Here is a 22,964-nt window from a genome sequence, read left to right on the forward strand (position 1 = left end):
ACTTTTTAATCCTATTTTTTAAAATCAAAAAGGGGTGTGAATGAGTTGTTTATGGTACTAGTCAAAGGCCACGATATCAAATAATATACAACTTTTAAAAGTACAGTATACACTTTCCAATATAAACATTAAAACATATTCTCTAAACTAGCTCTTTCAAATCACAGCAGCAGTGACAATCCCCACAGACATGATTAACAACAACAAAATCTGATTTGTATTATCACAAACTGTTTCCCTTTCCCTTTCTAGCCTCCACTGTGGACTTTACAAATTTAGCTCGGATTTCCTGGGCTGCAACTGCAAATGAGGCAGCCTTTAATGTTATCTTTTTTGAATAATCTGCTAACAGTTCACAGATAACTGCTGACTGTTGCCAAAAAGAGGTGTGTGACTCGCAAGATGAAAAAAATTGCCTTTAATTCTTTGGATTCTGGGTCGTTGTTTTTTTAATAAAGTCTTACTTCTGAGATAGGAAGAATAATAGGAGGGATGATCCAGTCTCAGAAAAAGAAGACTGCCTTGTCTCAGAAAAAGGAGGAGGAAAGATTTCCCTTCTCTTCTTTGTTTTGTCAAAGGTAAGGCAGTTTACAAAAATCTAAATGGAGCTTTTTGGAGAAAAGAGGAAGGAGGGAAGATCAAAGTTCCAGAGACCTCTATGTCAGGCTTTTCAAAACTGCCTTGCCTTGGAAGAAGGAGGGAAGAGTGGAACTACAGAGACCTCCATTTTATAGTTTCCAAACTGCCTTGCCTTCGGAGAAAGGAAGGAGGGAAGGAGGACTCATCCCCAAAGACTTGTGACTATTATGCGAGGAACACAAAAATACCAATTTTGCAACCCCCAAAATTGGGGTGATATTATTACGTTGTGGCAATTATGCGGTTAAACATTGTAGTAACATTAAGTATTCAATTAGCCTTGTCGCAAAAACTGAAACAGAAAACATAAACACAGATCTGAATTCAGCACAAAAAACTCTACAAGAATGACCTAAAATCATATCTGATAAAAATACTTGTTGGCTTGTGTTACACGAATATGATGTGAAATGTGCAGACTTTACAGTAGTCCATTGTAATGTACCATTCATCATATTCAAAAAGGTTGACGTGATGGGGGAAAAATAAAGACATATTTAAAATCAGCATTTAAAAAAATATTTAAACGGTGCTACTCTCATTTCTGATGATTACAAAAAGTTTGATTTTGTTGGCTTATGTAATCTTCAAATCCAAAAGCGACCACAGAACTTTAAGGCCTCCCAAAGGTGAAGAGAGACACACTTACCCAGCTGTGGCTCCATGTTGGGGTTTGACGTCTGTACCATTCGCAGCATAGGTCTCACTAGAGCCTGCAGGGGGGCTGGTGTGGGCGCCCTCCCTGGCACCACCGTCTGAGTGGTCAGCCTGACCGGTTGTGTGGGAAGTGAGGCTCGCTGGGCCATGAGGGCTGCTGGAACTGGCGGCAGAGCGGTGGCACTCAGTGTTGCAGGATGCAAGGGTGGCTGGTGGGGTCCGGCCGAGGGGGACACCAGGCCGTCTCGAGGGGCCTGGCGCACCACAATCTTCACCACCCCAGAACTGTTCACTCCTGAGGAGGGCACTGCAGTAGCAAGAAGAAAGGAGAAATGCTGAACTGGAGCTACCTTAGAGAACAGATCATGTCTAGTCACTGATGAGATTTTAGACTGGCATAGAAAGCAGAAGGCAACGCAGCTTATCGAGCAGCATGGGAGATCCCTCACGGAACAAGAGACCGAAAAAGGCCTAGATGACTCAAACACTGAGACAGAAAGTGGGGGGAAGAAGTCTAGAGGAGAAGCAGGCAAAACCCTAGGGTCTTTACACTCAACCCCATCCCCAAAGTTCCAAAACATTTCCCTCTTCCAGAACTAGGCATTTACTGACCTTGGGTGGCAGCAATGGGGACACTGATGGTTGCTGTGGAGGCAACAGCGGCAGCAGCTGTGCTGGTAGATGGGCTTGGCAGGATGGTGGGGGGCTGGTGGCCTGGCACAGCCTGCACACCAACCGGAGCCTGCCCGGCCTGCTGGGCCATAGCCTGGATCAGAGCCACTTGAGCGGGCTGGCTGATGATGTGGTGCTGCCCTCCAGCGGATACCAGGTGAACTACATTCCCTAGAAGTAAAGGTGAAAGGGAGAGTTGCCCTCTCCATTTCCTGGTCCTCGGGCAAGAAGTGGCAGGAGTCAAGGGCACATGTAAGCCCTTCCTGCAGAGAGCCCACCAAAGAAAGAGTGGCCCTCAATGCCAGGCATGGCTCTGGTATTTACTGTATCCCTCGGGTCACCGGGTGGCTCACAAAGAACCAGCAGGAGCTTAGAGGGACTACATCCACACATTTTTAAAGAAAGATCACGCTGGCACCCATTTGTTTTCATTATATAGTAGGCTCTCAGATAATTGGAACTTGAGCAACTAGAGTGCTTAAACAACCAAAATAGATAATAATATAATACTGTAAGACATTTATTAATTATGTCTTTATTTGCTATTAATTACTGTATTGCAATATTAATATCAAGTCAACACAGAATTTTGGTGTAGTATACTGTGGGATATGGTATTAGTTAGGCCTACTTTTTATAGTAACTCTAAAGCATCCAGAAACTACATTTATCCAGTTCACTGAGAGTCTACTCTATCTCTTTAACAATCTCAGGTGATCTCTCCCCTTTACAATAACTATGGTTTTCCCCCTCCAATCCTGCTTGCAATTGTACCGCTGAACTTTTCTGTTCTGTTTCTCAGGAGAATTTACAAACTGAGAATAGAAAGTAAGTTACCTAATACGGGATCAGTCCAGTTTGAACAGCACATAGGAAGGATAATTCCTTCCTATTGAGAACTTCCTGCACATCTAAAACAAGCATGTCAGAGGAGGTTGGCTAGAACCTTCTCTCCAGAATGCTCACTTGAAGAGATTTCGCAAGCTTTTTAAAAGCAAAAAAGCAAAGCAAAGCAAAAAACAACAAATCCGTGATTGTGATTATTATGATTATTATTCATATTTCATTCTTCTCTTTTGATCCAGGACCAAAGCAGCTCACAACATTTATACATGCAATTTAAGACTAAGACATATATAAAATTAAAAATAATTAAACCTACAATAATTTAAAATCATTTATAACACTTAGAAATTGTTAAAATAGTTAAAGTACTATAGAAGGCATGGGCAAACTTCAGCCCTCCAGGTGTTTTGTTGGACTTCAACTGCCACAATTCCTGACAGCTGGTAGGCTGTTGGGAATTGTGTGAGTTGAAGTCCAATACCTGTACTATACAGTGTCTCCTGGTTTTTTCTTCTTTAAAAGCCCGTCTGACGAAATAATTTTTTAGCCTGCCATCAGAAGACAGCAGGGAGGGAGTCATTCTGGTTTCCCTGGACAGGGCGTTCCAGGATCAAGGGGCAGTCACAGAGAAAACAGGTCCACTCTCTCATTCCACCAACCGAGCTTGCAATGAAAGAGAGACAGAAAGAAAGGCCTCTTTCGAGGATCTCAAGAGTCTGGGCAGGTCCACATGGGAAAATACAGCCTGGACCTGAGCAATACAGAACTACTTTTCTCACAAGTATTATAATTAAGACACGTATTACACAGAATTGGATTCTTACGGGACACAGAGGAAAAATGCAGGGGTACAGGAGTTTACCTACTTGGAAGCTGTCGCGCTGGTTGAGGCATCGTGATCTGGCGCACCTGGGTAGTACCTGCCAAGGTCAGTTTGTTGCCTTGGATTTGGAAGGTGATGGGCTTGCTGCCTGGAGCACTCTGCAGGGGCCGGTTGGCCAAAGAGGCAAGCTGCCCAATGCTTACCACTTCACCAGCTGCAGTGAAAAAAAGAGATGGTTAGACTTGGGAGAGAGGCAACCATGGTGTACCACTGCCTTTCCGCTGGCTATTCGATACTCACAGGGCAATCGCGCTTGCATATCCGGGGACAGCAAAAGTCTCTGCTGCACAGGCCCAGCCGTTGTTGTGAAGTTGTAGCCAGGCAAGGTGGGCACAGCAGACTGGATGTTCAAGGGCTTCATCATGCCCGCAACAGTGCCAGTGGCCATGGTGCTAGTAGACTGCTGGGCTGTAGGAACGGAGCCCAAAGTGTTGGTGGGCTGCTGCCCCACAGTGGAAACCCCTACGGTGCTAATAGGCTGTTGCTGCCCCACAGTGGAGACCCCCAAGGCATTATTGGGCTGCTGCAGCTGTTGTTGCTGTTGCTGCTGCCCCACAGTAGAAACCCCTATGGTATTCATGGTCTGCTGCTGTTGTTGCTGCTGCTGCTGCTGTTGCCCCACAGGGGAGACACCCATGGTGCTGATGGGTTGCTGTTGCACCTGCCCCACTGTGGAGGCCCCCAAGGTGTTAATGGGTGGCAGCAGTGGTGGTTGGGCCATAGAGGGCACTCCCAAAGTGTTGATGGGCAACTGCTGTCCCTGCGCCACAGTGGAAATTCCCAAGGTGTTAATGAGTTGTGGTGCCTGATTCACAGTGGGCACTCCCAAAGTGTTGATGGGAATCTGCTGCCCCTGCCCCACGGTGGAAACTCCCAAGGTGTTGATGGGCAACTGCTGCCCTTGGCCCATGGTGGAAATTCCCATGGGCTGCTGCTGCTGGCCCACAGCAGGTACCCCCATAGTGTTGATGGGCTGCTGCTGTTGACCCAGAGGTGAAACCCCTAAGGTATTGATGGGCTGCTGCTGACCCACAGGGGCCACCCCCAAGGTGGTAACAGGTGGTTGTGGCTGCACCACAGAGGATACAGCGAAGGTGCTGATGGGCAGCTGCTGCCCCACAGAAGAAACTCCCAAGGTACTAATGATAGGCTGCTGCCCCCCAGGCGATATGCCCAAGGTGTTTGTGGGGGCTGACACAGGCTTAAGTGAGGAAGCAGGGGAAGGAATAGGACCTGGGGGGAAGAGGGGTCGTGAAGAGTTTGGGACCGGTTGCGCTGCAGTCATCGGCACAGACAAAACTGTAGAAAAAAAGAGAAAGGGAAGCCCTTTAAAAGTTGCCCCATTACACATGAGCAACATGCTTCTCCCTGTAGTCATCACACCTAGATTTAGACTAATAATAATAATAATAATAATGACAACTTTATTCTTGTATCACGCCACCATCTCCCGAAGTGACTCGGGATGGCTTACCGATGGCACAACGTGCCTAAAAACAAGCTTAAAAGTGAACACAATATAAATAAAATACAATAAAATAAAACACATGCACATATAAAAACATCAATTCAGACTCATCAAGCTGCAATCCTCTAACCATGGCGGTAAATTACTGGCCCCATGGCCGGGCTGTAAACATTGCAATAGAGTAAGTACCAGCTGCAGTAATGGAGAGAGGGCATGGGATCAAGTGCAGGATGTGTGACTATCATTCAAACAAATAAAATGACATTCTAATCATGCAGCACTAGAGCTCAGCGAACAGAATGAGCAACCCCCCCTCCCCCCCCTTTCCCTAACCCCTGCCATTAATAGAACCTTACCCTGCGAAGTGGAGGACTGGCCTTGCAGCAGGGCAGCAGCTGTATTGTTCTGGCTCAGAGGAGGCACTAGAGTTGGGGTTTGTGATCTGGCAGCAGGAGGCACTGGTATCGACATAGTAATGGGTGTGGGAGACATGGGGACAGAGAGTGGGAGACTGACTGACACAGGGAACGCAGAGGGGTGCACAGGACCCGGTAAGACAGAGCTTGGGTGCTGAATGGGGGCCAAGGCAGGAGTCAGTGGCTCTGAGAGCACAGGAGTGATAGGTCTCTGTAGGGGTGCTGTGGGGCGAGGGCTGTTCACCAGCACCACAGTACGGTTCTCCGGCTTGGGCACTGGCTGCAGCATCCTAAATAGGAAGAAAATATATGATACTAGGACCTTTCTCTATAGGGCGACCTTATTTACACAGACTTCAACCACAAATACTGCTACTTCTTAACTGTGCAAGGATATTTTCTGAGTAGGACCTGTGAAACTCACTAGCTGAGCATACTGGCTGAGTCAGCACCTGGACACACAAATACTACTGGAAGAATCACTTTCTAACATTGGACTTTTTATTTCAGACCAATTCTCCAAACCTAAAAAAATCTGAGATTGTATAAAAATGTTTGCTATTACCTTTCTACAACTGCCAAAAACACGAGGTCACAGTAAGAACCAAAGCTCCTCAGGAAGGAGGGAAGGAGAAGAATAACTGGTACCTGTTCACTTTCATCTTGACTGGCTTGGGCCGAGGAGGAGGATCTGGGGACTCCGCAATCTCCTCAATCAGTTTCCTGGTCACCTTCCACTTGGGGAGGAACGTGTCAGTTTCATAACGGGACACACGGCCTTCCAGGTTGATAAGATCAAAGATGCCCATGTCCACATGCTGTAAGAAACAAGATCAACATGCCTTAAGCAGCAATCCCACTATAATGTCAAATGACCCTACAGAGCCACCATGGCCTTCCCCATCTGGGAATTCAAGGGGAGGAGGACTTCCCTCTCCCACCAAATCAGAAAAGAGAGCCACCTGCCTTAAACGGGTCATTATCAAGAGCGTGCAGGACAAGGGAGGCTGTGTTGAAGCAGATGCCCTCGGTGATAAATGGTGAGTGGATAGGCCTTGGGTCAAACAGGTTGGGATGGTTACAGACCTTACGGAGCTGCATCAAGATATTGATGACGCTCATGAAATGGCCTGTTGCCAGTGTCTCCTTCGTGCTGAAAAGGAAAACAGCCAAAGACTCAGCCAGGACCTTTGATGGCATCAAAGAGGAAAGGTATGAAGATTGGTTGCCTAGTGCTGTGAAACTCAAAAGAACCAAGAATAGAGAGTAAACCCCGAGCGTAATCTCTAGAGCCTCTTTCCCTGCTCCAGATATCCTGCCAAACACATTTGTTATATCTATTTTCTTCACAAAATGCTCAATGGCACGGGTTTCCATTATATTCCTCACACTCCCACACTGGTCACTTATACGTACGCAGCCTGGGCCATGAAGTCGTCATAGAGGTAACGCTGACGCTTGGAGAGTCGGCATTTGATAACGTGTTCGTATTTCTTTGGCATTTGCTTCTCAACATCCACCTTCACCCTCCGCAGGAGGAAAGGCCGCAGCACCTGTCAGTAAGACAACCAAAGAGGGAGTCAACCCCAGATCTTTTCTTATCGCATGCAGCCCAATTTGGCCAAAGTCTTTCACTTCCATCCAGCTCACCTTGTGCAGCCTTTTGACTAGGTTCTCATTGTACTCCTGGCTACCTTCAATCATGCCTGTCAAGGGGTTGGAAAACCATTCCTTGAACTCGCGATGCGACTGGAAGACATGCGGCATCAGGAAGTGCATGAGGGACCATAGCTCCATCAGGCTGTTCTGGAGAGGGGTTCCGGTGAGCAACAGTCGCCTCTGGCTGGAACACAAATTTGGCAGGAGGATGAGAACCAAATAGGAGACCTCCCTCCTCTGTCTCAAGAGAAAGAGCCATGCTCCCCACCTGTTGAAGTTGAGCAAGGACTGCCAGCGTTGTGATTTGAAGTTCTTGATGTTCTGAGCTTCATCCAAAATCAGGTACTTCCAATTCTTGCGTCGAAAGGCCTGGTGGTCCTGCAGCACAAGCTTGTAGGAGGTGATGCAGATATGGAAGGCATTTGGCTTGGTCCAACCCTAAACAAAGACATTGAAGAAGTTATCACATGGCCAAGAAATAAAACTCCATAACAGCCATGCACTTGTATGCATTAAGCAGATATCTACAGAAATCAGGGCAATTAGCCCTTTTGTAAATAATTTGTGAATGGAATCCATTTTGGTCCGAAATCAAACCCTGTAATAGCATTACTCCCATGTATTTCATCTGCAGGGTTGTTGTGTATTCCATTTCTAAAGTCTTAATAATCCAGTTGCTTAGAGACAGGATCAGAACCAATTTTCAAACCCATGCAAAATGGTTTTGACTCCAACTTGATTCTAGGTCTAACCTGTAGATTTATTGCATGGCAAACCTGAGTTATATTCCAATTCTCTAGATTTTTTTACTTTTGTAGAATCATACTTGTAAATTTCTTCCTTTCTGCTACCCAGGCATGTACAGAATTGGGCAATTTTAAAACCATCCACAAAGATAATCTCATCTTCTCTAACGGGAATGGACAGACTATTTTATTTCCCACCATCACAACACTCCTAAGATCAATCAACACCAGAGGAAGGTGCAAAACACATGAAATTAAAATTTATAAAATGTGTGCCTATAAGTGCCTGAGTTTTGGAACTTGATTTCAGTAACTGAGCTAAGCTCACAGTACTTTCAAACAAGAAACCCACTTTTATGAAACTCAAGTTTTTTTCATATCAGCAGCCTAACCCAAAAAGTAAAGATCGCCTTGTTATTACTGAGGGTCAAAACCCTTAATAATCTACTTCAAATCACAAAGACCTCACAACCACTTGAGGATGCTTCTAGAACAGTGCTTCTCAACCTGGGGTCCCCAGATGTTTTTGGCCTCCAACTCCCAGAAATCCCAGCCAGTTTACCAGCTGTTAGGATTTCTGGGAATTGTAGGCCAAAAACATCTGGGGACCCCAGGTTGAGAACCACTGTTCTAGAACATGGCCATATGGCCTGAAAAACCTACAACAATTTACACAGAGATCTGATAGGAGATCCCAAATTACCTTCTGCCCTCCCCATTGCTATAAAATATAATGTCCCTAATCACCAAACATGCATTAAAACTGCACCTGAAGGTCCACATAATAGTAATGCAGTCTGGTTTCTTAATTGCAAAATAAAGGTACATTTTAGATTTGCTTAACAATGGATCAAAAATATTTGTCACCCAGGATCACACAGAACTTACTTTCCCCCTTTCCTCCAATCCCAAAGGAACCTTCCCATGTATATAAATGTCACCTTCCCAGGGTCAAAGGTGGGGGAGCCCTGGGAAAATTTAAGTTTGCTTTCTACCAAATAATAATAATAATAATAATAATAATAATAATAATAATAGGTGGTCCCAGTGGTCATTGGCACACTGGGTGCCGTGCCAAAAGATCTCAGCCGGCATTTGGAAACAATAAACATTGACAAAATCACGATCTGTCAGCTACAAAAGGCCACCTTAATTGGATCTGCGTGAATCATTCAAAAATACATCACACAGTCCTAGATACTTGGGAAGTGTTTGACTTGTGATTTTGTGATACGAAATCCAGCATATAGATCTCGTTTGCTATGACATACTGTGCTTTTGTGTCAGTAAAATAATAATAATAATAATAATAATAATAATAATAATAATAACTTTATTTATATCTTGCCACCATCTCCCCGAAGGAACTCAGGGTGGCCTACAAAGGGTGCATATATAACATACAACAGGTAAAAACAGTACATAAGTATAAAACAAGTCACATAAAATTATAACAACAACCCCAGTAAACACATAAAGCATACAATCAAAATAATACAATTTTAAAAACTAGTTGGCATCCATTCACAACGTGCCAACTTCACAAGGGAGCAAATGGGAGAAATATTTCACCATAAAAACGACCTTCACTTCACAAAAATTAAACCATGTACACTGAGGGAGACCAATTACATGTCTGACTGCCAGTGCTGAAACACCCTTACCTGACGCTTTAGCTTGCGTTCCTTCTGCGCCCCATAGTACGTAAGGATCTTAAAACTGGGACACCAGCGCTTGATTTCCATCTCCCAGTTCAGAATCACACTGGTGGGAACAATGATCAGGTGAGGGCCCCAGCTGCCTGCAGCAGTAGATATATAGAGAACACAGGGAACTTTATGAGCCCTTTGAATATCAAGGCTACCTTCATACATCTCACATCAATTACACACAATCTATCCCCTGAATTCAGCTGTCTTCTTCAAAGCTTGCTCTCCAGACACCCTCAAAACAGAAGCCTCCATTTATCTCCCAAAGTGATCTGGCCAAACTGAATGAACATGCGATAGTAGTATTCCCATCCTCACTTCTGTCCTCACACACAACAACCAGGGGCCTCTCAAGAGTATATGACTCACCCTTTTCACAAGCCAAATGTGCCAGCAGCGAAATGGTCTGGATTGTTTTGCCAAGCCCCATCTCATCAGCCAGAATACCATTGAGTTTCTTTTCATACATGGTAACCAACCAGTCCAAACCAATGTGTTGGTACTCTCGCAGTGTCCCACGCAAAAGGTAGGGAATTGGTGTTTTAACCTATGTGAGAGAAGAGTAATATAACCTGTCTGCTTCATTTCACTTCAAAGAAGATATGCTGGCCACCACAGACTCCATCACAATTCACCTGCGTAGTTGCCAAGGTGTATCCTTTGGGCTGCAGGCTCTCTGCAGCTGCTGCAATGTCTGTGATCTCCTTCTTGGGCCCAGGAGCTGGGGCTGAATCGTTGTCACCCTCACCCCCTTGCTCTTCATCCTGCTTCAGAAGGTACTCCACCCCAAAGTCCTCTTCCTGGCTCACGGAAGGTTCCTCCTCCTCCATGGCATCATCAGCTTCAATTTCCTCCTGCTCACTATCAACCTCATCAGTTGAATCTGGAGGGGGGGGGGGGGGGGAAGCAAAATCAGGTCAAAAAAGTCATGAGCAGATCCTTGCTTCATCCAATTATTGTGATTTCCTACAACACTAAACAAGGCAGCTGAGTTGCCTTGTTTAGTGTTGGAAGATAACGCAAGTTCTTCCCAATTTATTTCAATCAGTGACAGTTGAGGATAAGTATCCCTCGGTATCTTCCATCAAGACAAATATAGCAGAATAAATTGATCTTGGGACACAGATTTCTAGAAAACCCAATCCTTATGACTGAGGAGGAATGCCTGAATACAGCAGATCCATTCATTCAAATTATGACATTTCAAAATTACACAATTGTTTCTACTACATTATACCATACAGTGGTTTCGCTTTTCTTATACCTGAATGGCTACTGCTGCCATCTTCTGACTCCTGCTCATACTCAGAAGTGGTGGGCTCTGAGGCCTCAGATGAGGAGTCTGACTCTTCCATTTCAAAATCTGAGGCGTAGGCACCAGCATATTTCTGCAGCAACTCTTCCATGGGCAGCTCACCTATCAGAGGGAAACAAAGCATCACACTATACCTGCAGACCCTGATGAGCCCTAACCGGACACTGTTTGCGCTTAAGGTAGCCCCTGTTGTTTTGTTCTGCACTCGGTATAAAAAATGACACAACTATGGGTTGCAACAGAAGAGCAATTCATAGCACTAGCTTGCTGTGCTTTTTTAGCCCTCTTGACCTTCCACATAAACTCTTTCTAAGATTCAATGGTAACACTGCTCCCTGCTGCCATGATTTAGGGGAAGTTTTTAAAGGTGCAATATAGACAGGCTCAAGCAAGCTAATCAATGAGCAACCTTTACCTACTAAAACATGTTACAGAGTCCAGGGCTACTGGAGACACTTTGGGGGGAAACTTCAGCAGACAGAGTACTGAAACAGAACAGGTGCTTATCCTGATCCTCTTCCCTTTAAGAAAGAAATAGGTTGGTTCACAGACCTAGCAGACATTTAAACATATAGCTGAGCGGTAAAAACCAGCTTGCCCATGGAGTGAAGTTCTGATCCATATCTGCCCTTTCCCCTTTAAGCCACCATCTGATTCCGAACCTTCCTTGGCCAGGTCATCCAGCTCTCCGGTATGGTCCACATCACCTTCCAACTTTTCTTGAGCGTCAATTGTTTCCTCTTCATCTTCAGCTAGGAAAAAAAATATTCACCAGGTTAATAATAATCATCAGAATCATCATCATTTATATTTCTTGCCTGCCTCTCCTCAAGGCTTGAAGTGGGTTGCAACATTGGTAAAACACATTCATATTAAAACATTCTTTAAAATAAACATATTAAATATATTTCCACAAAATACATATTAAAATACACAAAACAAAAATTAAACATAAGATGTGAATCCTTGCCCTAGCCTTTGCCAAAAATATTAAAGCTTTGTTGTTACTAAATTTAGCAGCATTTAACAATATTTTAAAACTATGTTGGGGAAGGTGCAGAGAAACAGAATTGAAGCCACATGTGGCTAACATGCCCAAAAGTATGGAGATTTTGGGATGAAGTGGTATCATAAATAAGCCAAATAGTGGAGAAAACAATACACTTTGGGAAACTATTCGTGATAAAAGATGTGGCAAGAAATTTATATTACATTTTAAATGTTTAAATAAAAAAACAGTAAACAGTTAAAAAAACCTATATAACGCATCCTGCAATTCTGGAATTGGTTGCACATTGTGCTTGTTCCTAAAGCAGAGAAGATCCACATAAAATTAACCTATTCCTTAATTAACATAAATGTCAAACCTGTCCATTAATCTCTTTTTCACATTCGGTCAGCTCCCTAAGAAACAAGATCCCTAAGAAACATGACACTCACCTTCCTCTTCATTGGCAGTGAACTCCTCATCTTCTTCATCAGGCTTCCAAGGTTTTTTATTCCTCTGTGGAACAGGCTTTGGCTTCTCCTAAGCACAGGGCAGAAAGTGTTGTCAGGAGAAATATCACAGAACCACCAGAGAAGATAAGCCACAAGGGAAAGCTTATAAAATCTGACAAAGAAGCGCACCAGAGATTCATTGGGAAGACCAAATTGTGGAGCGAAGTCAAGATGAAGCACGTAGGGGCACCCGCTGCTAAATATCTACTTCAAAGGTCTCCGAAAGTGGATTTGTTAAATTACAGAAGGTCAGCAAGTTTTTCAATCCAAGAGCATAAACCAACAGCAAACCTTTAGGTTCTTGGAGATCTGTTTTTTCAATTGCTCATCTTCCTCTTCACTGTCTCCCTCCTCCTCTTCGTCATTTTCAGAACTCGAAGCACAAGGTGGCACACTGAAGGAGTTCTCTAAAATCTGAGCAGGCAGTGATTGCAGTAGCTCTTCAAGGGGCAGCTCACTCTCCTGCTTTAGCAGCTCTATCTCCCTTTGCTGAGTCTCCAAATCATTCCCTTCCTGTTGTTCTTCTACCTCAATTGTCTCCTCATCATCCGATTCTTCATGGGGTTGGAAATCCCCATCTGGCAAGGAAGAAAATGAGGGATGAGATACAATTCCCAAAAGCGAAGAAAAATCTTCCCTCAAAATGATGGATAATTGCACTTTTGTCAGACAAGGACAGGGCACAAGCAATGAAATTCACATGGCATTTATGCATCTAAATTTCTGACCTTCATCTGCAGTGAGGTGAGCAGGGGGTGGCGGACTAGAGGCAGTGGACCCAGCATGTGAACCACCACTTCTGCTGGAAACTGGAAAAGTCTCATTGAGGCTTTGGGTGAGTAGGTCTGAGTATTTCTCTGTCTGGCCCACTATGAAATCCAGTTGTAGGTCCAGGGCTTTTTTCCGTTTCTCCTCCAGGCGTGACTGCTGCTTGAACTGCACAACCTGAGGGCAAAGAGCGAAGGAAAAATGTCTCAAAATTCATCTGCCCATAACACCTCCAATGCCAGTAGAACTTGAATTTGAATTTCAGAGAGGTTTTAAATTCACTGAGGACCCACTGTTTTTGAAACTTCAATAGCAATGGCTCCAGATCAGTATTTCTCAACCTGGGGGTTGGGACCCCTGGAGCAGTCGTGAGGAGGGTGTCAGAGGGGTTGCCAAAGACCATCAGAAAACACAAGCTTTTCTGTTGGTCATGGGGGTTCTGTGTGGGAAGTTTGGCCCAAGTCTATCGTTGGTGTTCAGAATGTTCTTTGACTGCAGGTGAACTATAAATCCCAGCAACTGCAACTCCCAAATGTCAAGTTCTATTTTCACCAAACTCAACCAGTGTTCATATTTGGGCATATTGAGTATTTGTGCCAACTTTGGTCCAGATCCATCATTGTTTGGGTCCACAGCGCTCCCTGGATACAGATGAACTATAACTCCAAAACTCAAGGTTACTGCCCACCAAATCCTTCCAGTATTTTCTGTTGGTCATGTGATTTCTATGTGCCAAGTTTGGTTTCCCCCCAACCTCACCAGTATTCAAATTTGGGTGTATCGGGTATTTGTGTCAAATTTGTCACAAATTTGCCCAGTGAATGAAAACACATCCTGAGTATCAGATTTTTACATGACATTTCGTAACAGTAGCAAAATTATCGTAACAGTAGAAAAATTACAGTTATGAAGTAGCAACAAAAATAATTTTATGGTGTGTGTGTGGGAGGGGGGGTCAGCATAACATGAGGAACTGCATTAAGGGGTTGTAGCATTAGGAAGGTTGAGAATCACTGCTCTACATCAACACCTTGGTTGCCACTTCTCTCATGAAAACCAGAAATGTGGTGCAATACTTTTTCAATAATCCGTTTACTTAAAACAATGAATACAGACAGGTCAAGGGAGAATTGACTGCTATAGGACTCAACATGTACAGACTTCTCTGGCCAGCCGGAGAATACCCAGGGTATAAGATGCCAAAACTTATCCATTATTGTGTAAGAATTCAAGTTTAACAGCTGACATTACGTTTCAAGTATATTTACCAATCAAACAGTATGAACAAATGTATATGCTTAGAGGACTCTGGTGAAAAGTCTGTTCATGTTATTGGTTTGATGGGGTGATACAGTTGGAAGATGGCACTTACACAATTTAAAGAGGTAAAATTAAATACAGCTTTCATGATATAAAATAGATGCCTTGGGTACCTTTTCAACATTGCTCCAAAACTGTTTGACTTCTTTAGCAATGGATGAAGCAATACGGCGCAGCTTAGCCTGTTCCTCCCGTTTGGCTCGTTCTTCTTTCTGCTTCTGCTCTTCATGATGCCTGATCACCATGCGCACAACCTGCATCAAACAAAGTAAGAAGGGACAGAGACCGTCATCCACCACCACTGTCCATGAGGCTGTATAATTCCTCTTCCTATGCCTGGAGCTTAGAAAGGGTTATGCAGCTTACCATAGCCTTTAGGGCTGGAAATTAAATATACATTTCACTGCAATTCAGAATAGCAAAAGGTGGCCTTGGATGCCACAAAAATGCCTTCAATTATAGCAAAAATCACACAACAATTAAAAAATGCCCCATTTTGTGTAATAGATGTCAGCAATGAAATACGTAATTGAAACCTGAATAAATATCAAATATTAGTTGATGACTAGAGAACAATTTGAGATATGAGATGGATCTCACCTTTCTCGCGACACCCCTTTTCCAGCGGCGCTCTTGGGCAAAATCAGCAGACAGCCATTGCATCTCCTCACAAAGATAATCCCAGTGCACTTTGGCCCGAACTGGCTCCGGCACCTTTGATAGCCTTTTTAGAGACCAGAATCCCTCCTTTTTCATTTCTGCAATGCGATTCTCAATCTCCGCTTCCTGAAATAAAGTGTCCATGTAAGATACCACATTTCCAACCTTTACACTGCAACTTGTAATCAGCCAGTACACAGCCCAATAGCTTACATACCCCTTGAATGACTCAGAATCATGCGTGACTTACATGCTTGGCCTGCTCAGCAATTTCCGCGTGGGTCTTGTCCCACATGCTTGCTGGGTCAGGGGAGGTGTACATCCCAGGCGACACGAGGGCTCTGGTTTGTGCCTTGGAAACATCAAAACTCAGGTGACTGTCCAGAGAGGAATCGTGAGTGAGATGTGGTGGGGAGATGCTGCCGCTTGAGGCAGGTGAGCCCGAGGAGGCTGGTGACACTGGATTGCTGCCCGTCATTCTGTCTGATGTATTCTGGGGAGAAGGGGTAGAGACAGAAAAGATGTTGGAATCGTAGCTTTGATCCTTGAAAGGGAACCACCAGTGTGGGAAATTAAAGACAAGCTTCTCTTGTTTTGCTTCCAAAGCTGCCTCTCACATAGCACCCCACATACCATTGGGAAAACATTTCAAATCCTCTGTCAAACCACTAGCATTCTGGTGTTGTATTCCAGTTTGAGAGTCTAAGACATGAGGACTGGCACTGTGACTCCTCTCCCATCCAACTCTACCTGTGTGTGAAGCGTGTGGTGCTGTTGCGGTGGACTGCTCTGCATTTTAATTCTCTCTTGCTCTTTGCTTCTCGTCCCAAAAGCTTCGGCTGTGGTTGTAGCGCTGGTGTCCTGCTCAAGTGCATGCTGGGAACCGGCCTCATTCTGGTCAGCCAGCCACTGGGACGAGCCGTCCAGCTCCTGGGTTCCTTGGCAGCCCAGCCTGCGCTCGGGACTGCCTGTTTCAGAATTAGCTGAAGAGATGAAGGAAGAGCAATACAAATCTGGATTGAACAGACCTTATACACTGACACCATAAATAAAAATTAAAACATACCAACCCAAAATTAACAAGCTTTCTGTTTACTGTATTTCAGTAGCCTTTGAATTTTGAGAAAGCACCACAAGTCTGACAAGAATTCTTGGAAGCAATAATATTTCCACTGAAACATTGTGTTTGCAAGTTCTTCTGAATTCACAGTTCTCTGAACTACAGAAATGGTTGGGATGGCCAGGAGCACTTTTTACTATTTGAAACAATACATATTTGGATGCCATTTGCCTACATATTTGGATGCTATTACCAATAAATACATTGTTCAGAATAAAGATCAAGGAATTTGAAACAGCAGCTCCTTATAAAATTGAATGTCCTCCCTTAATATCTTATCTTTAGCTCCTTGTAGATAAGTCTCTAATTAGTGCATGTTTAGTTCCACCAGCTTTTGGATATAGAATGTTTAAATGGCTGTTTTGAGGGTTTTTTTCAGATGACAGTCTTTTAAAAACTGTGAGTAGCCTTAACCATTAATGTATTCACTATTAATGCAATGCATTGTTGATTGCATCCTAACTATTGCTCACGTATTTCATCCAATGGCAGTGTTGCCGGTACCTGTGTGAACTGAGAAGTCCTCTTGCTTTTCAGACTGTACTTCCAGGGTTTCGTTTTCCTGAGGAAGACTACTCCTGAAAAAAGATACCATTGTCAGGACAGGAGTAATTCTTTCATGGGGTACTTGTGCTACATTTATTGATGGGAATCATTCACTTTTTTCTCTTAATCCAGGGTACCCCGTGACTCTGAAGCACAGATCAAACTCTGTTTCCCCACAACTGCAACACAGACAGGGAATAGCCTGACTGCAGATTGCAATGGAGAGTTTTAATGTAAGCACCAGCTACCAAATCCAAGCCTATGAAAGAGGCAAGAACCTGTTTGGGGTGCTCTTGAGAGTCATGAAGACAAATCTTTCATTAATCTCACACTTTGTTAAGATTAATCTAGCCTTTGTCGGCACTGCACACTGGCAGTGAAACATAAATAGTTTGTAAAAGTGCCTCCCACCAAGTCCTGGGAATCAGAAATTTGTATTTTTCAGTATCCACCCCCAACCTTGATTCACTTTGTGTTTTATTTTCCTCTACACTCACCTTTGCTCTAGAAGTGTCAATATTCTGCCTGCCACTCTTGGATCATTATTCTAGAGTTTTTCCTGCTCTATTTTCTTGTCACAGGTCTTTGTAAGTCTACTTAATCTAGCAAGCTGGGAGTTTACAACTTAAATTACTTCCCTTTTTGATCGATCTCTGCTAACTTTTTGTAGTTTTCAGTTAACTTTTAAATAACCCATTATTCTATGACCCCTCGCCTTTAACATCAACACTATATTGGGCTATTGTGAAATTCTATGGCTCTCTCTGGATCCTGCTAACCCCCTCTACCTCCAATGCTGGCACATTCTCAGCAGTCACATGCTGCTCTAGCCTCCGCACCTTCCGTTCAACTTGTTCCAGAATGGAACCAGTCTTGATGCTACTACCAGGAAGACTGTCTATACTCTCTATCTTTACTCCTCTGACATGCAAGCCAACTGGGCCTTCGCCCCACATAGCTCGCCTCATTGCATTATACCGTTTAATTGCAATTCCCATCACACCATCCCGCCAATCTTTTAATTGCTGCCTCCCAGTCAACAGGCCAGGACTCCGTCGTTCTGATGTCAAGGTAGGGCTCTGGGGTTTTATGTCTGAGCTACGGCCTGCTACAGAGAGGGGATCCACGGTCCCATCTGATCCCAGAACCTTCTTCAGCCAATGTACATTCTCTGGCTTGCCTGCAAGCCCAATCATCCTTCTTCCCACTCCAACTTTTGGTGGTTCAGGACTTTGGCCTGCTGACTTTGATACACCCTGGCCTGCTGACTTTGATGCACCCTGACCTGCAACCATCATATCAATTCGTTCCTTTATTTCTGCACGCAACGATCTTAAAGTGAGCCCATGTCCTGACCCTAGACCAGCAGTCCATCCAGAAGTTGGTCTTGATGCGGCATAACCCCCGGACAATGGTCTCCCAAGCCATGTCAAGTCTATCCCTTCTAGACCTTGCCCTATTTCATCAGTTACATTAATTTCCCGAACCTCCTGCTCCTTAACATCTTGTTCTTCCTTGACTTGTTCTAGCTGCTCATGACTGGACAGCTTCCCTGCCTTTTCTAACCCAGGCCCTTGATGTAATGCCGCTGCCTCTAAATCAGACTCTTCCTGAAACATTACTGCCCTGTTATCTGTCTTTGAGAAACAGGACATCCCTTCTCGTCCAATTCTGTAGCCCATAAGTACCACTCTTTCACCCGTTTTGCCTCTTGTCCAGTACCGTTCTGGATCAGGTGACTGGATCTCCCTCTGTGCTGATGGCCTCCTCTGTGCTGATGTTCCCCTTTCTAGCTGCTTGTGATCCTCTTTTATAAGCCCCCTTTTCTCAGCCTGTGCAGTTAAACTGGTAATAATCAACCCTGGAGCCAGGTGGTCCAGCACTCCCCCTCGCCCTCCAGTTGGCTTCATTGCCCCATGATGTACTGACACAATTGGCCCCTGGCGCAGTCCTGCCAATCCTGTAATTATTTTCCCCTTTCTCATACGCCGCTGTTCTTTACTTCCTCCAGGTGTGGGCTGTGATGAACGCATTGACACTGTTGAGGAAACTGGTCGACCCGATTTTTCTGTCACAGAGAGTGTTTGCCTTGACAAGTCAGGTGTCCTCCAGCCTACTTTGGCAGGTAATGCAGCCTCTTCCTGACTAAGCTTAGCCTTTTTAGAATCCCATCTGGATGTAAGCTCCCCAGACACTACTCCTGCTATCTCCTGAGTTGGTCTTATTAAATCCTCACCAAACTTGGACCTCCGAGCCAACACTTTTTCCTGAGAAGGTACCTTTATTTCCACAGCATCAAACTGAGGCTTACTCAATACCTTCTCAGCTACACTTGGCTCTGCTGTCTGATCCCATCTGGATGTAATGTCCCCAGGCACTACTCCTGTTATCTCCTGAGTTGGTCTTATTAAATCCTCAGGAAATGTGGACCTTCGAGCCAACACCTCTTCCTGAGAAGGTATTTTTCTTTCCACAGCATCCAGTTGAGGTTTACTCAATACCTTCTCAGCTACACCTGGCTCTGCTCTCTGATCCTGATATACCTCTGCCTCACCCAAATCCTTGGCTAGTGCAACTTGCTCTTTTCCAGTTTCCTCCAAAGATTCCAACTGCTTGCCTTCCCCCTGATCAAATCCTTCCAGATATTTGCTGTCTCTTTTTTCTGGTGCTACTAGCTCTTCAACTTTATCATGAGTCTCTCTTGATTCCATATCTTTAGTCCCCTCCTCATCACTTTGCAGAGGTATTCCCTCCAGGTCTTTTATGGGAACCTCGTCTTGCATTGGCAGTTCTGCTTTTTCTCCTGCTTCTTCCAGACTTTCTGGCAATATAATTTTTTGCTCCATGGTATCCTGTATTTCAGTGGGTGCCACTGCAGGTACTGTATCCACTTTTTCAGTTGCAACATCAGTTGTCCCTGAATCCTCTTCAGCCACTGCTAATACCATATCTCCCTCTACAGTAACTTCACGTTCAACAACTATGGCAACATCCTCTTCAGTCTTGCCCTTATCCATGGCTAAATCCACATCCTCTGCTTTCTTCTCATCTGTTCCAGGCACCTCCACAGCTTCTATCTCATCAACCGTTTTTTTAATCTCATCAATTTCAGCTTGACTTACACTGACCTCTTCAGCCCTGTCTACATCTTTCTCTTTCCTCGAATCTTCTAGGGCTGCCTCAGCTTCCACCTGATCTACTGCTGGTGTAACATCCTCATTTCCAGTTACCTGCTCTACCTCTCCCTGACTTACACCTATCAAATCTTCAGTCTCCCTCTGAATTACAGTATCCTCCTCTGGTACTGTGCCATCTTCCTTCTCACCCACTTCTGGAATTATATCCTCTCCTATTGTTACCTGGTCCGGCTTTTCTTGGCTGGCTCTTAACAAGTCTTCCACTCCCCCCTGACTAACTGTCACTCCTGCATCATCCTCTGTCTCTTCTGCCTTGTCTTGTTCCATAGCTAAATCCACATCCTCTGCTTTCTTTTCTTCTGTTCCAGGTGTCTCCATGACCTCCACCTCATCCACATCTTTCTTTTTAATTTCTTCCTCCACTTCTCCTTGACTTACCCCGGCCTCTTCAACTTCATCTACAGCTCTCTTTTCTAAGACTGCCTCAGCTTCCAACTGATCTGCTGGTGACATACCCTCATTTCCCGTTAACTGCTCCATCTCTCCTTGGCTTACCCTTGTCAAGCCTTCAATCTCCCTCTGACTTGCTGCAGATACTATATCCTCTTCTGCAGTCTTGCTCTCTGTCTTGCTCTGATCTGCTTCTGACATAATCTCGGTCTGATCCATTCCAGAGGCCAGGTCTTCTTTCCCAATCTCCACTTCAAGTGTCTCTTCGCCCGCTTCAACCAACACTTGATCCTGTCTCTGATCTATGGTTGATTCCTCAACTCCCTCTTCAGTCAACACCTGTGTTTCTACCTGGACGAACTCCACCACCTCTTCCTGCTCCCTCTGAACCTCTGCTGATGCAGCATCTCCTCCAACAGTTACATCTGGCAGCTCCCTTTCATCTGTACCAGGTGCCTCCTCAGCTTTTTCCTGGTCAACTGCAGGTGCCCTTTCCTGTTCCTCTTCAGTCTTTTCCAGGTTTTCCCTTTGTTCCAGTCCTGACAACTTCTCAACCTCTTCCTGATTTTCTACTGATTCAGACACATCCTCTCCGCTCTCTCCCTCTGTATCCCTACGTTCTGATCCTGACACTTCTTTAGCCTCTTCCATTACCAAATCCTCCTCACCAATAATCTCCTGAATTTCTTTTTCGATTCCAATTAACATAACATCTTCATTTTGATCCCCTTCCTCAGAATCTGCATGTTCCTCTTCCTCCCCATCCTCTACTCCTGCCAAATCCCTAGACTCCTTTCCATCTACTTCAAGAATCAATTCATCTTCTTCTCCAGCTGGCACTTCTTCTACAAGTGCAAGTTCCTCTTCCATCTCCTCTCCAGTGTCGCCTTCAGCTTCCCTTTCATCTGGGCTTACAATCGTTTCATCGTGATCTTGTTCACTTGATGGCCCAGTTTTTTCTTGCTCCTCGGTTTTCTCAAGTTCTGCCATCTCTTCAGCTTCTTCTTCAATCACATCTAAAGCCTCCTCTTTTTCAATCTCTTCGTCTTCCCCCAAATCATCAACTGCCTCCTGATTCGGTTCTGCCAAATCTTCAGACATGTCCTGTTCTGGTCCTGTCGACTCCTCATCTGTCCCAGTAAGTAACCTTGATGCCTTCTTACCCATTTCATCTGTTGGCTTCTCTTGGTTCCTCGTCTCCTCTTCTTCCTCATTACTAGACTGACCTTCAGCATGCCCCTCCATGTTGTCACCCATTTCCTTCTGGCCTTCTGTTTCTTTCGAAATGTCCCACACCGTTTGATGATGCTATATAATTTTAATCCGACTAGCCTCTCCACCCTTAAAATGTTACCCCAAATCCCCGTCACTCTTAGAAGTCTTCTTACCCCACTGTTGTTTTTATATCCTAATACCCCTGATGCCCTTTCACTTCTGATATTTTGTTTCATTCAAAACATTCTACACTGCTGGATAAAAGTGGACTGGATGTAACCCTACTTTTGATACCAATTCTCTATTTCACAGCTGGATACCAATTGCAGTACCAATTCTCTCTCAGTTTTACTGCTGGATAAAAGTGGACTGGCTGTAACCCTACTTTTTGGTACCAATTCTCTATTTCACTACGAGATAAAAGGTAGTCTGGATGTAACCCGACTTTTCAGTACCAATTCTCACTCTATTTCTGCAAACCAGCCCTCAACTTTTTGGTATCCCTCCAACACGTCAACTCTTCGACAACACCTTTGCACCTCAGATCTTCAAAGGGCCTACTTTTGATTCGTCTGCTTCATTCAAAACTTTCCACAGGGCTGGCTAAAACCGAACTAGACGTAATCCTTCGTTCAATACTTTCCACAGGGCTGGATAAAACCGAACTAGACGCAATCCTTCTTTTTCGTACCAATTTCCCCTCTATTTCTCACCCTAAGACTTTGATATTTGCCTTTGCAACCCAGATTCACTTCTGGACGTCTATTTTATTCCAAATTTTCTACAGAGGTGGGATAAAAACTGATCTAGAAGAAGCACCTTTTCTATACCAATCTAAAGATCTTTTAAACCTTTCTATACCAATCTAGATGAAGCCCTTTTCTATACCAATCTAAAGATCTTTTAAACCTTTCTATACCAATCTAGATTCAACCCTTTTCTATACCAGTCTAAAGATCTTTTAAACCTTTCTATACCGATTTGGATGAAGCCCTTTTCTATACTAATCCAAAGATCTTTTAAACCTTTCTACAGCAATCTAGATGAAGTCCTTTTCTATACTAATCCAGATGCAACAGTTTTCTATACCAATCTAAAGATCTTCTAAACCTTTCTGTACCAATCTAGATGAAGCCCTTTTCTATACTAATCCAAAGATCTTTTAAACCTTTCTATACCAATCTAAAGATCTTCTAAACCTTTCTGTACCAATCTAGATGAAGCCCTTTTCTATACTA

At 44.2% G+C, this 22,964-nt stretch overlaps 2 protein-coding genes across 5 annotated transcripts in view; one reads left to right on the top strand and one right to left on the bottom strand.

The window, feature by feature from the left end:
• SRCAP (Snf2 related CREBBP activator protein) overlaps positions 1-22,964 on the bottom strand; it is a 33,326-nt gene that overhangs the window by 9,384 nt on the left and 978 nt on the right. For 2 of the 4 annotated variants that reach the window (XM_060780215.2, XM_060780217.2), the window contains exons 2-24: positions 16,883-16,956; positions 16,009-16,241; positions 15,509-15,751; positions 15,199-15,384; positions 14,712-14,852; positions 13,239-13,455; positions 12,802-13,088; positions 12,451-12,538; positions 11,673-11,762; positions 10,960-11,112; positions 10,331-10,578; positions 10,065-10,242; positions 9,651-9,787; positions 7,509-7,678; positions 7,232-7,424; positions 6,998-7,134; positions 6,548-6,734; positions 6,230-6,399; positions 5,522-5,871; positions 3,938-4,996; positions 3,681-3,851; positions 1,909-2,139; positions 1,289-1,603 (exon numbers count right to left, since the gene is read on the bottom strand). In XM_060780215.2, coding sequence (XP_060636198.2) covers positions 1,289-1,603; positions 1,909-2,139; positions 3,681-3,851; positions 3,938-4,996; positions 5,522-5,871; positions 6,230-6,399; positions 6,548-6,734; positions 6,998-7,134; positions 7,232-7,424; positions 7,509-7,678; positions 9,651-9,787; positions 10,065-10,242; positions 10,331-10,578; positions 10,960-11,112; positions 11,673-11,762; positions 12,451-12,538; positions 12,802-13,088; positions 13,239-13,455; positions 14,712-14,852; positions 15,199-15,384; positions 15,509-15,751; positions 16,009-16,053 — 4,996 coding nt within the window. In that variant the 5' untranslated portion in view covers positions 16,054-16,241; positions 16,883-16,956. Of the gene's footprint in view, positions 1-1,288; positions 1,604-1,908; positions 2,140-3,680; positions 3,852-3,937; positions 4,997-5,521; positions 5,872-6,229; positions 6,400-6,547; positions 6,735-6,997; positions 7,135-7,231; positions 7,425-7,508; positions 7,679-9,650; positions 9,788-10,064; positions 10,243-10,330; positions 10,579-10,959; positions 11,113-11,672; positions 11,763-12,450; positions 12,539-12,801; positions 13,089-13,238; positions 13,456-14,711; positions 14,853-15,198; positions 15,385-15,508; positions 15,752-16,008; positions 16,242-16,882; positions 16,957-22,964 lie in introns of those variants that run through there. The other 2 variants (XM_060780214.2, XM_060780216.2) reach the window with 2 other exon arrangements.
• Positions 19,769-21,267, top strand: LOC137097327 (uncharacterized). Its single transcript, XM_067469607.1, has 4 exons — positions 19,769-19,802; positions 19,887-20,011; positions 20,098-20,225; positions 20,902-21,267. Exons 1-4 carry the CDS (start codon positions 19,769-19,771, stop codon positions 21,074-21,076), a joined length of 462 nt encoding a protein of 153 aa, XP_067325708.1. The 3' UTR covers positions 21,077-21,267.

Source organism: Anolis sagrei, chromosome 6 (assembly GCF_037176765.1).
Source record: "Anolis sagrei isolate rAnoSag1 chromosome 6, rAnoSag1.mat, whole genome shotgun sequence".
Classification (NCBI taxonomy): domain Eukaryota; kingdom Metazoa; phylum Chordata; class Lepidosauria; order Squamata; family Dactyloidae; genus Anolis; species Anolis sagrei.

Bases quoted from the DNA above. Each gene is read 5' to 3' on its own strand.
- LOC137097327 (XM_067469607.1), top strand. From the start codon at position 19,769: ATGGTATCCTGTATTTCAGTGGGTGCCACTGCAG. The intron at 19,803-19,886 runs GTACTGTATCCA...CTCCCTCTACAG, and splicing joins TTCAGTGGGTGCCACTGCAG to TAACTTCACGTTCAACAACT. The intron at 20,012-20,097 runs GTTTTTTTAATC...CGAATCTTCTAG, and splicing joins CAGCTTCTATCTCATCAACC to GGCTGCCTCAGCTTCCACCT.